This window comes from Myotis lucifugus, unplaced genomic scaffold (genome assembly GCF_000147115.1).
Source record: "Myotis lucifugus unplaced genomic scaffold, Myoluc2.0 scaffold_0, whole genome shotgun sequence".
In the NCBI taxonomy this organism is placed as follows: Eukaryota; Metazoa; Chordata; class Mammalia; order Chiroptera; family Vespertilionidae; genus Myotis; species Myotis lucifugus.
The window spans coordinates 53,332,937-53,346,011 of NW_005871048.1; the positions used below are offsets into that span (position 1 = coordinate 53,332,937).

At 45.5% G+C, this 13,075-nt stretch overlaps 1 protein-coding gene across 1 annotated transcript; it reads right to left on the reverse strand.

Moving 5' to 3' along the window:
• Positions 1-210: 210 nt before the first annotated feature.
• On the reverse strand, positions 211-7,526 carry CUNH5orf49 (chromosome unknown C5orf49 homolog). The gene is made up of 3 exons (XM_006081572.3): positions 7,299-7,526; positions 2,551-2,667; positions 211-478 (listed from the first exon to the last, which is right to left on the reverse strand). Exons 1-3 carry the CDS (start codon positions 7,503-7,505, stop codon positions 299-301), a joined length of 504 nt encoding a protein of 167 aa, XP_006081634.1. The 5' UTR covers positions 7,506-7,526; the 3' UTR covers positions 211-298.
• Between the last annotated feature and the right edge of the window lie 5,549 nt (positions 7,527-13,075).

The following is a 13,075-nucleotide window of genomic DNA, read 5'->3' on the forward strand; positions in this document are numbered from 1 at the left end:
CCAGAATTGTACCCAAGTCTGTTAAAGACTCAAGTCCAGACTCAAGGCCGTTTCATGATCCCTCCTGGTGGAGAAAGGGAAAATGGAAGAATCAGGCAGTAGTAGTTTCCATGGGTGTTAAGAAAAGTAACTGCACATTGCTCCTGTGAGCGCCTCCCCCAGGAAGACTTGTGAACACCGTGAACAAAACTCAACCCAACCACTATCAAGTAAGAACCAAGTTTTCATTTTATTCAGGTGCTCCCAGTGGGTCAGTACTCAGCATCATTTCATCTGAAATAATTTCACAGGAGAACTGTCACACTGGAGAAATGTACCCAAAGCCAGGATCCTTGAAGCTGGGGATCTCATTCTTCCTATAGAAGTCGGCCTTCAAATGGTTGGCACGGCCATGCTCCAAGTTCAGAGGCTCCACTGGCTGGTGGATGCGCTTGCCGTAGACAGATGACATCAGCACCCCGACGGGCCTCTCCTGCTCCTGTCCAGGGCATCAGACACGCAGGTCAGCACATGCCCGCTTCCTCAGCAGGGCTCACCCTCCCCTCGGCCTGGGATCTGGAAGCTGATTCTGCCTGTGTCACCTGCACATCTGCATCCTATCTCTGCCTGGGCTTCTTGGAGGTGACTCCACACTGGCGTTAGGGGACCTCTTTACTATGTCAGCCCTGCCCTCTGCTCACAGCCCTCGGGTGTCCTCGGGCCCTTCAGAGGGAAGGCAGAGCTTTTGCACTGGGTGCCCGGTACCTGTGACTTCAGATTCACTTTCTTCCTCCCTCCCCACCCTCCTCCCTGCCCTGCTCCTGCCTGCCCTTCTTTTCTATCTTTTCCCAACTTTTTTCTTTTCCAGGGTGCACATCCCCCTAGTGATTCCTCATCTTCCCAGTACCCCTCATCTCACAGCCCGCTTCTAATCTCCCCAGTCCTTCTCACCTCCCAAACCCCCACATAACACTTTCACTTTCCTCCTCTTAAAAAGCTTTATGTCTCTTACTACTACCTGGATTCAGTTCATTATTTGTTTGGCTTTTATTTTTCTGTCTCCTCATGAGAATGTCAGGTCCAGGAGGCAGACACTGCTGCCTTACTCCCTGTGTTCTCAGGAGTGCACGGGAGGTGCTCAAAATCTATGAGTGGATATAAGAAACACTAGGCATGTTCTCATGGGCAGAAAGCACTGACTTTGCTACCAACTTGGAATAATGAAGTAACAAACAAAAACAGGAGGAAACGCGTTGACGTCCGTGATCTACACAGTAATACCTCATATTGCCTCCATCACTTAATTTCACATTAAAATAATATGTTTCATTGAAAGTGACATGACAACATGCTTAAACAATAACAGCGACAGGCAAATATCCAATGATCTAGAAAGAAAGCCCACTGAAAGATTTTATGTCCTGATTTCTGTGTATTGGATAAAAGATTATGATAGTAACCAGCACCCAACTTTTCATGATCATACTGTCTTCAGGTCAGAATGTGTGGGCACAATGTCCAAGTGCGGAAGGGCAGGGGGAGGGTCCAGCCCAGCAGGCAGATGGGCCCAGCCATGCTAAGGAGTACGCCACCTCCTCACCCTTGTACTGTTGCAATCCTGACCTCCTCACCCTGTGGGTGTTGTGTCCTCTGTTGGTCACCCACCTGTGCAGCTGACTGCAGGCAGAGCCTCCCTTTCTGAACACTTGGAGTGCGGGTGAATTTCCCGCCAAAATATAAGATGGCTCTGTCTTTTGGTTTTGTTCCATCCACCAAAAGGGTGGATTACAAACAAATATTTGGTAATACGCAGTTACAATCGGCCCGAGTTTACACGTTTCCCGCACTCCACCGCAAATCTATATGAACCGAGTTAAAGACGGCTCCCGCGGAGTACGCGCAATTCACACGAGCCAACTTAACTCGTTTCCCGCACTCCAAGTGTGAAAATCGTGGAGAGATAATGGAGGAGCTGTGCTACGTGCAGTGGCCTGGTAATCAACTTGGGAGATAGATACATCCTTGCCTGTGGGCTTTCATCCCTGACAGCCCAGTGTCTCTAGAAGACCTGTGACAGCCTGGACTCCAAGGTTAAGCAAAACCCTACTTTATCTGTTGAAAAGAACTTCTTATTTTGCTTCCATTAAAATTGTTAAATTCTGTAGAACAAAACAGCAGCCATCAAAATTAGTGCACAGCAACACAACAGACTAGCAGTGGTTCTCAATCTTCTGGCCCTTTAAACACAGTTCCTCATGTTGTGACCCAACCATAAAATTATTTTCGTTGCTACTTCATAACTGTAATGTTGCTACTGTTATGAATCGTAATGTAAATATCTGATATGCAGGATGGTCTTAGGCAACACCTGTGAAAGGGTCGTTCGGCCCCTAAAGGGGTCGCGACCCACAGGTTGAGAACCGCTGGACTAGAGTGAGCTAGCAGCAGCATACTCTTCGTAAACTAGAGGAGAGCAGCACAAAGGAGAGTCAGACACACACTGGACACAATAATAAACAATTGTGCATGTGCAGTCCATCTGTCAGAGCCTGTTAATATCCTTCGTCTTACCTCCTCGTTAACATGAAGTCCCAGGCTCTTCGCATGTTCTCTGTCATCTCGGTGCAATTTCTGATTATATCCTAGGTCCCTCTTAAAAATACAGTCATAGAGGGAAATGATTCCTGTCTGGGAGTAAAAAGAGAAAAACGTTGAGGGTTTATTCCCAGGCTGAGCCACTGAAGCTGCACGGTCTCTTCTATTTAGTCTAAGGGGGTGATCATGTAAATCGGCGACTTGTCTCTTTGCTTAAAAGTTTTGCATTTCATTTATTCATTCCTCATTCTTTCATGCAGCCGGTCTTTATAAAGCACCAACTATGATACAGGTACTGTTTGGTGTACTGAGGATAGAAATAACCACTGCCCTTGTAAGCTCCTATTTTAGTTGTGGGGGGTGGGGGGTTGGGGGAGGGGAGATAAAATAACTAAGTAAAATATGTAATAGAATAGATACTACTAGGTGTAAAGGGGGGGAGCAGGGAGAGGAAGGACGTATATGTGGGGGGTAGTCATGACTTCATTTGCTAGCACACATTTTGATTGGAAGCCATGTGGGTGCAAGAGTCTGCAGGACACCAGAGGTAAACTTGTCTAGATTTTAACCGGTAAAACAGCAACAGAACGGGAGCTTGCCTGTCCTCCACAGCCCCTAGGAGTGGCTGAGTGTGTGTGGCAGATGTGCTTGGTGCCTAAGGGGGGGGGGGGGCGGGTGCACACGGCTGGAGAACTCTTACTGCACACCTCCTGTGTACTGGACATGGGTACAGGCCCTCCACATCCCCCTCTGCACCTCTGGACAGTCAACACGCATTGTTATGTTTACAAAGTGCTTGGCTGCATTGGGGAAGGGACATTCAGTCACCAGGAGGGGAAAGAAATTGTCAGGCCCTGGCCTCTGTCCCCACCACACACCTAGAAGGAAAGCCAGCTAATCCCACCAAAGCTAAATTTAGGCTTTTTTTATTTTTAGAATGTTTTTATTGATTCTAGAGAGAGAGGGAGAGAAACATCAATGTGAGAGAGAACCATCTATTGGCTGCCTCCTGCATGCCCCCTACAGGGGATTGAGCCTGCAACCCTGGCATATGCCCTCACCAGGAATTGAACCTGAACCCTTCGGTGATGACACTCAACCAACTAAGCCACACCGGCCAGGGCTAAATTGGGGCTTTCTAAGCAAAGCTTCACTCAAAACAGAGCTATCCACAATTCATCTTAGCATGAGTGAAAGCATATTCTAAAACCACTCGGGATTTTTGTTGTTGTTGTAGCTTTTAGAATGAGAAATTTAATCAGCCCCTTCATAAAAAGCCATTCTCCTTTGACTTAGCTTTTCCACTTCAGGAGCAGGATTGTTGCACAAGGCAGAAAAAAAGTAATTTAAAAGCACCATTGAACTGAATTTGCTTTGCTGCCCCTGGAATAACATTTTATAGGAAAGCCCATGCAGCTAGAGCCCCCTAGGGAGCAGGCCTGGGGCTGATGGTATTATAGTTGGCAGCTTGAGATGACAAATTTGTCTTGAGACCAGGGCATTACTGGGGCTTTGATACGTGTGCGGCATTGATAGAGCTTTACCTTTGGGCTCCCTATGCCCGAGAGGATCATCTACCCACAGATTACCTGCCTCACTGTGTTAATCTCAGACAGTGGATGAGCGCGGGAGATAAGACACTGGCCCCCAGAACCAACCCTCAGAGAAAGGAACTCTAATAATCACTAACAAAAACAAACAATAGCTATAATAGCTCTATTCACACTGGGCTTTATATACCATTAATTACATTTCTTCTCATAAGAACTCCAGGCGCTCAGTACTGTTTGATCTTTGTTTCACAGGTGGCCAAAGTGAGATAGAGAATTTGTGACTTGGACAATTCACACAGCTAGTGACACGAAGCCAATATTTCTACCCAGGACACCTTGGCCATGCTACTAATTTATCACTCAGGGGCCACATGCTAATTGACTTAAGAGCTCATTCTGCAATGTTTTTTCTTAGCTTTGAGTGGGGCTTGGAATTACTTACGATGACTCTAGAGGCAGCTGAGTACCCCACAAACCTGTGATACAGTTCACCCTGGTTAGCCCAAGTGATCTGCAGGTCAGAGGACCCGCTTCTGGGGCCCTGCAGCTGATTAAATGCCAGTTCAGATCATTCCCAGAGGATTGGATTTAGGTGTTAATATTTCTGTTGCGTCTGTTTCTTCATGTGACACTAAAGGCCTCAGGACTTGAATTTGCCTGTGCCCCAGCTATCAAAACTGTACTGAAATTTCTTTCCTTAAAATCTGCTTTGCGTTACATTGTTCTAAGGAAGGCCCACCCTGATTTTCCAGCGGCAGTACTACATCAGAGCAGGGGTTGGCAAACGTTTTCTGTAAGAGACAGATAGTCACTGTTTTAGGCTTTCAAGTCAAGCGGTCTCTGTTGATACTACTCAACTCTGTGTGGTAGCCATAGACCATACTAAACCAATGGGCCTGTGGCTCTGTTCTAATAAAACTTTATTAAATCAGGCAGCAGGACATATTTGCCCAAAAGGTCTTCAAGTGCTGACCCTACATTAGAGGGGCACACTTCTTGCCCACTTCTAATCTCCTTCCAAGTACAGAGCCCCAGTCACTTAAAACTGCCTGATATCTTGCTGCCCATTGGTTCACTCTGCCCCAGAAAGGTGGAGCCATAGATCAGATTGGTGAAGTTCAGAAAAATAAGCTGGGCCTGTCAGACTCAACTCAGCCCCTTTTCCCCTGGCAGTGCCTGGCCCACAGGGGGTGGGAGTTCCGCTGGGTCTTTTCTGAGACCCACAGCTGTCCCCAAACCTATTTCCTCAGAGTCCCTGGTATTATCCTGCAACATGGCTTTTATAAGTATTATCCTGCAACATGGCTTTTATAAGTATTATCCTGCAACATGGCTTTTATATCTGATAAATATATATTTTGGCCCTTATCTGCTTAGTCTTTTACCTTATCTCCCAATACCCTCAAGGATGGATCTCCCTTACTCTGGTATCTCCCTCAAAGATACCAGATAAAATGGTGTATTGTAAATTATTTCATATGTCAAGAAGCCAAAAATTATATTCTCTCAGTAAAATAATATGGACCAACTTAAAACATGAAGACTCCTTGCTCTTTGGCTGGTTCTCTCATGCTGTGCATTAATGCTATGCATGAATCATAAATTAATTAGCAATGATACAGGTTTTACATACTTAAAATGTAAAATTCATTTAATAAGTGAAAGCAATTACAGGTATAAATTCTTTCAAAACATATATCTCTTGCCCTGACCGGTTTGGCTCAGTGGATAGAGCGTCGGCCTGCGGACTGAAAGGTCCCAGGTTCGATTCCGGCCAAGGGCATGTACCTTGGTTGTGGGCACATCCCCAGTTTGGGGTGTGCAGGAAGCAGCTGATCGATGTTTCTCTCTCATCGATGTTTCTAACTCTCTATCCCTCTCCCTTCCTCTCTGTAAAAAATCAATAAAATATGTTTTTTTTTAAAAAAAAAAAAACCATATATCTCATGAGGTCCAGGGTGGCAACGAGGTTGGGAATTATTGCTCTAAACTCCCCTCCTGTCTCAGTACCTGATGGACAATCAAACCTAGGAGAGTCAGTACACAGGGTTACAAAGACAAATACACTGTCCATGTCCTCTTCTTCAGCCTGTCCTGTCCAATTGTCCTTCACACTGCTCAAAGCCACGCAGAAAGTTGCTAAGAGATACCAGGGATCCTCCCAGCTGAAGTTTGTGTGTTAGTTTGCTCAGGCTGCCAAGACAAAGTACTCAGGCTGAAATTTACTGTGTCCCAGTTCTGGTGCCTGAACTCTGAGATGATGGAGCTGGCAGGCTTGGTTCCGTCCAAGGCTGTGAGGGTGAACCTGTTCCAAGCCTCTCTCCTTGGTTTGTAGAAGGCCTTTGTCTCCCCCATCTGTTCATGTCGTCTTCCCTCTATGCATTTGTCTGTGTGTCCAGATTTCCCCTTTTTATAAGGACACAAGTCATACTGAATGAGGCCCATCCTAATGACCTCACTTTAATGTGATTGCCTGTCTCCAAGTAAGGTCACATTCTGAGGTACTGGGGTTTAGGACGCTAACAAGAATTTTGGGGAGACACTGCAACCCATAACAATTGCCTAAACTAGGAACTATCGCTTCTGTTTGTAAGGCTGAGCTCTTAACAATGTGAGTTCTACACTCCACCTGTGGCAAGTACTCAACTGTGGGCTGTCTGATCCGAATGGCGGTTCATTTGTGCTCCACGGATTGTGGGTGGGAAGGAGCCAAAGGAGGAACATTTTGTGGGAACACCTTGTACACCCTGAGGAAAGCCGTTCTTCCTCCCAGCTGTCGGTTTACCCTCTGGGCTACTCATCATCTCTGCAGGCTGAGTGTCCCCAATCAATGTGCCTTTTGCATAATGATGTCCCTGCACCCTGAGCTGCAAGACACTGGAGACCTTTAGGAAAACAGTCGATCCCTGAAAGTTCTGATTTGCTTCCTTTTCTTTGGCTTCTCTTCCCCCTTTGGCTGCAAGGTGGCCTCCGACGATCCGCAGGCTCTTCCTGTAACAAGCACGTACTTGGTGCGGACCCGCCCCTGGAGTCCTACTGGGAAAGGCTGCCCCACCTCCAGGCCTCCTCCCCGGCAGGGCGGCCAGGTCCCCATTCCCTCCAGTCCCGCCCGGCTCTCCTCTCTCCCGGCCCCTCCCGGGCCCCCGCCCCGCCCTGCAGCCCGCGGCGCACCTGGCTCTGGCGGTTGAAGTAGCTGTGCTCCTTGGGGTCCTGGCGCCGCGGCGGGACGTAGCTGAAGGCGGACAGCGCCGACAGGGGCAGCGGCCGGGGCCTTACCCGCAGCGAGGCAGCGGTGATCTCCTCCTCCTCCTCCTCCTCGTCCTCCATGCCGCCCGCGTCCCGCTTCCCCGCGGTCGCCGTGCTCCGTCCCGCCTCCATCCCGCCGCTGGGAGCCCAGGGCCAAGCCACCAGCTTCAGGCAGCCACACCGCGTCGGGGTGTCGCCTGGCAACCGCGGCCTGGCTCAGCCAGGTTGGGCGGAGGGGCGGGGCCAACCCTCTCCCCTCCCCTGGCCCCGCCACTTCAGCCAGGTACTTTCTGGGCTGTGTATCTGGGTGCGGAGCCGCAGCTGCCTCAGCGGCTGGTCCGGGTCCTGGGTGAGAGAGGCCTGTGCGGCAGCACTTCCCAACCTGCTCGCCTGTCCCCACGCAGGGTGGGTTCGTCCACTCAGAGGCCGTTCGTTGAGCAGCTGATGACCGGGCACCTACTCCTAGTAAGTGCCAGCGCTGGAGATGCAGCTTGAACCCGTGTCCCCGCGGAGCTGACAGTCTGGTATAAGACAGATAACAGACGTGGAAAAGACGAGTAACTTAAAGAGCAGCTTTAAGCCTAGAGCAGAGATGCCCAACTCCAATGTAGTGAGACACACACACACAGTTAAGTGAAAACTTTCTGGTAACCACACTAAGAGGGTAAAATGAATTGTAAAATATATTTATTTAACTCCGTATGTTCACACCAGCGTTTCAACATGTGGTACTAGCCCTATTTCAAGGGCTTGGTGGCCACCTGTGGCTTTGGCCAGGGCAGGTGTAAAGCTTCCATTAATTAAATCAGCGTGATCTAACAAAATCGGGCAGAACTCAGCTGCTAAGGCTGAGCTCTAGGGACCCTCTGTAAACATGGTTATGTTGTCTCTCTCTGAATGCTGGTTCAATAGGTCTGTTCCCTTGGCTGAAAATTCATTGGGCTGGTGGTTGAGAGGGATGGATGTATAACTACACATATTTATAACTAGCAGAGGAGAACTGCCTGTTTGTGTACCCAGAGAATGTCAAGGGCATTAGTAACTCAGGCTTATGAATGATGCTCCTGCAAGCCCAGACACCTGTCTGCACTGGTGTCCAAATCTCCCATCCGTGCTGATTGTCAGTGAGAATAATAGCATGAGCCTGGGCATGGGCAGCGGCCCATGTGGGGTTAGTTAGACAAACCTTTTCTTCATTCTATGCCTCCTTCCTGGTAAAAAGGCATGAATCTTGTCAGCTGATTTGAAGCTTTTTGGTCATCAGGTTTTTCCTGTAGGCTGGCTCATGCACTTGATGGAGCCTTTATGATTAGTCACTTTAAGCATCAAAGTTATGAATCAAGACATATAAATGTAATTTAATTTTGGTTCACCTTGTTGATTTGGAATAAAAATGAACTTGATTTTATATGATGCCTAAAATGAAAATTCCCCAATACCAACAACTTTAGCAGTGAGCACCCTGCAGGCACCAGGGTTCCTTAGAGGGGGTGACCCAGCGTGGGGAACTTAGGTCTGGAACAGGAAATGGTAAGATGAGCCTGGAACATCTTGTTCTGCCAAGAAATTTTTTAAAACTTATGTGATGAGGTGAAAAGGATGAACGGGCCCATCTGAAAGGTATCCCATTTAAGCATAAAAAAGACAGGGTTACTGGATTGAAACACATCAAATATATAACATTTCATGAGTTAATAAATATCCTAAGGAAATAAAATGACCAGAGCACCAACTGTTTATTCTATAAATTAATACAAGATAGAAAAGATGTATCTTTCTTTCTGTGTAAACATTATATTAGGGTATACAAGTAGTTGATAGGAGAAAGTTCTTTATAGATAAATGTAATGAAAGTAGGATTGATAGAATTAGGAAATAATTTTTTAATTAGAAATAATTTTTTATTAGAAATAATGATTGAGGCAACAATCATCAACTGATGCTAAAATCATTAGGTGGAAGGCTGATGGGGACTATATAGTGGATGGATCATGCATGTAATACAGCACCCACTGATCAAACTTAGTGACTAGCACTAAGAGGGGACAACCAGACATTAGTGTAGTATGATCCTCCTCCAAAGCATCCTTGTCGAAAGAAAGAAAGAAAGAAAGAAAGAAAGAAAGAAAGAAAGAAAGAAAGAAAGAAAGGAAGGAAGGAAGGAAGGAAGGAAGGAAGGAAGGAAGGAAGGAAGGAAGGAAGGAAAAAAGGAAGGAAGGAAGGAAGGAAGGAAGGAAGAAAGAAAGAAAGAAAGAAAGAAAGAAAGAAAGAAAGAAAGAAAGAAAGAAAAAGAAATTAAGCTGAATCTAAGCAAGCCTCTGGATCTACCTTTTATTTTAACAGGAATTACAGAAGGTGGAGGAACAAGTTATATAACACCACCAAATCAAACTGTGGGACATTTTACAGGGCAATTTGTCTAATTTCTTCAAAAGGGAGAGACAGGAAAACTAGGTGAGGGTGAGGTGCATTTACAGCAGAAAAGACTCAAAACTTAAGTGGGATAACAGCTAAAAGTAATATGTGCATTTTGTTTGGATCCTGACTCAAACAAACCCACAGTTAAAAAAAATATTTTTGAGATAGCATGGGGAACTTAGGATGTAGACTAGATATTTAGGATAAAAGTGTATGATAGCTTAGATTTTTCAACAAGCATTCCAACATAAAAAGGAAGCAAAAAGGAAAAGAATTGAAACATGATTAGAAAATTTCAGTAATTTTTCATGCCAAGTAAAGGGACTCCCATGGATTCATGATACTATTGTTTCTCCTCTTAAATGTGTTGGGAGTTTTTCATAATCAAAGTGACAGTAGAGTTATTAAGAGGTATTGTTTCTTACAAACAACAGAACCCAAAATATCAGTTCCAAGCCACAAATAATGTGCACTGTATGCTAGAGACTGTGGGAGGGTTTGAGAGATAGTTGTTTGTTTGTTCTGAGATGGGATTACAAGTGTATTAAGGCAAACTTTCTTATGATGGAGCCCAGCAGGTGAAGAATGCCAACAAAAAGTTAGGCATATTCACTGTTGAGGCAAAAGAGAGGGGTCAACAGAGAAACCAAGAGACAGCCAACTAAGCAGATGGGGAGATTGGTGGAATGGGGAGAAATTGAATGAACTAGGTTGGAGAGATGCACAGCAGAGCAAGATTGTGTGTAAAAGGGTTAATGTTAGCCTGGCCTGAGAAGCCAACTCTAGACCCTGTGGGATGGTGTATCCAAAACCTTCTTCTATGAAGCTGTGCATCAGGTTGGAAATTGAGGCTACTTCTCCGTGTAAAAATGGCCCATGTGGCTCAGATCCTGTGTAGGCAATAGAGGGATGACCCTTACTTATTGACCCTTATTTCTTATTTTTATTTCAGTCTACCACACTTATTATTTTAAATATTTACACTGATCATTGAATTGCCCTCAGCTGTAATGAGTCTATTCTACTGTAATCATATAGGTATTTGATAAAAAGACTGAAAAGTTAGGCTCCTGAAAATCTTTTTAAAATCCTGATTTCTGGGCTTCATCCTTCCGGTGATTCCCAGGTAATTCTAATGTGCAGCCAAGGTTGAGAACCACTGCCCTAGGAGTTGTAACCAGCAAGTGAGTCCTGTTCCTTCTTATAGAACATATCTGACATGCACACTCACCACCAGTTGTAATGTTTAGTTGAGAATGAAACACAACATATGCACCAATGATAACGGCCCACTAGGCTTACTGAGCATTTACTGTTTCCCAGGTACTGGCCAAGGATTTACAAAGTGTGTCTCATTTCACGCTTCTACGCTAAGTGTTTAGACTCTGAACGGGTCTGGGTATGTTTCCAGCTTGGGGAAATCTCAGCCTTTTGAGGCTAATTCACTTCCTTTACCACAGAGACCCAATAGCCCATCCCTGTATTTGTACACAAAGTCTTCCAGTGTGGGTAGCTTTCTAGAGGGAACTGTTTTCTTATTTTCCAAGAAGTCTATTAAATATGCTGAATTCTGCTCCTTCCTATTCTTTTCCCCATTGAACAGATGTTTACCAACTCTCCATATGCACCTAGGCATAGAAAGATTCGGAAGGTAGGATCCTAGTCAAGGAACTCCCACTCCATCAGGCATCTCTTCATCTCAGCACACCACTGACCCTCTCCTGTCTAGGCCTAGTTCAGGCAGAAGAGAAGTGTGTCTGCACCCTTCCACCACTCCTGCTTCCTCCCTCCGCGTGTCCCCCCCCCCCCCCCCACACACACACACACACACTGTTCACTTCCTAACCTTTGCTGCCCCCTAGTGGCAGGCCTGAAGAATAAATATCACTGTACTTCGAAATACATATCCCTGCTTCAGGGGTTTTGCTTGCAAGTAAAACAATTTTTTTCACCAATTTTTCTTTCTCTGATTTACTTGTCTTTGCTTTTACTCTTGAATACTACAGCAAGGTTAAACCTTATTTGAAAGCATAATGTATGATATCATCAGCTATAAGACTGGATATGTAATTTTTTAAAATATGTTTTTATTGATTTTAGAGAGGAAGGGAGGAGAGAAAAAAAAATCAATCAGCTGCCTCCTGCACACCCCCTAGTGGGAATCAAGTCCACAATTCAGGCATGTGCCCTGACTGGAATCAAACCAGCAACCTCTCAGTGCATGGGAAAACAACCAACTGAGCCACAGTGGCCAGAGCTGGATATGAAATTTCAACAAGCACAATCACATCACTTTTGCTGGGATAGGTAGACATTAAAATTCAGTAACATGAGAATTCAGCTTATAAGGACTTGGCTTTATAATTTGACAGACTTTGATAAACTCAAGCCAATGGGGAAAATCAGCAATCTTATTTATTAGCCTAAATTATTATTTACAATATATACACATGCACATTTTTCAGGATGAAAATTTGTTTTAAATCAAACACTGCCAATAAGGTCTCACCTCCTTTCCTATGACTGGCCTGTGTGCTTTGCATTGGGTGCTCTGGCCACTGATGCCTGAAATGCTCTTCCCCCACATGGACCCTCCCTGCTTCCTTCTGGAATTCAGCTCACCAATCTCACCAAGAAGCCTCCCTCACTCCCCAGGCAGGCCTGGCCTTCTGCATTCCCAGAGTCTTGCTCATGCTTCAGGAGTGCCTGCTGGCTCATCACTGTCATTATCTGTTCACTTATTTACCTCCCTCAACTCCTAACCCCTCAAGGCAGGGCTCTTATCTGCTTCCCTCTGGAGCTCCAGCAGTTACTGGGTGCCCAGCACTGTCGGGGCTTAGTGAATGTTTGTTGAATGAAGGAAGTGAGTAGGGGAGAGCCCAAAGGAGCAAAGGCTCAACAGAGGATGTAACAGGAAGTGCAGAGGAAGGAGTATCTGAGTCCAATTAGATCAACCAATAAAAAAGGTCATGATGGATGAGAGGGAGTTAGATGAATTGAAAAGGTGGAAGAACATGTTAGGCTGTGCTTTCCTTCTTATCATTTACACTAGAGGCCCAGTGCACGACATTTGTGCACTGGGGGCTGGCGAGGCGGGGGGGGGCGATTTTTTTGAAGATTGTGCCCACTTTCTTGTAGTGGAGATTTTTGGTTGTTTTTTCAAACAGTCTAAATGATTAAAATTGGTAAAGTCTTTTTTTATTCTTCTATATATGAAGGTGCTATTTTTTTTTTTATCATAAGGAAACATGCCCTTTATTATCCTTTGATATATAATATAAACC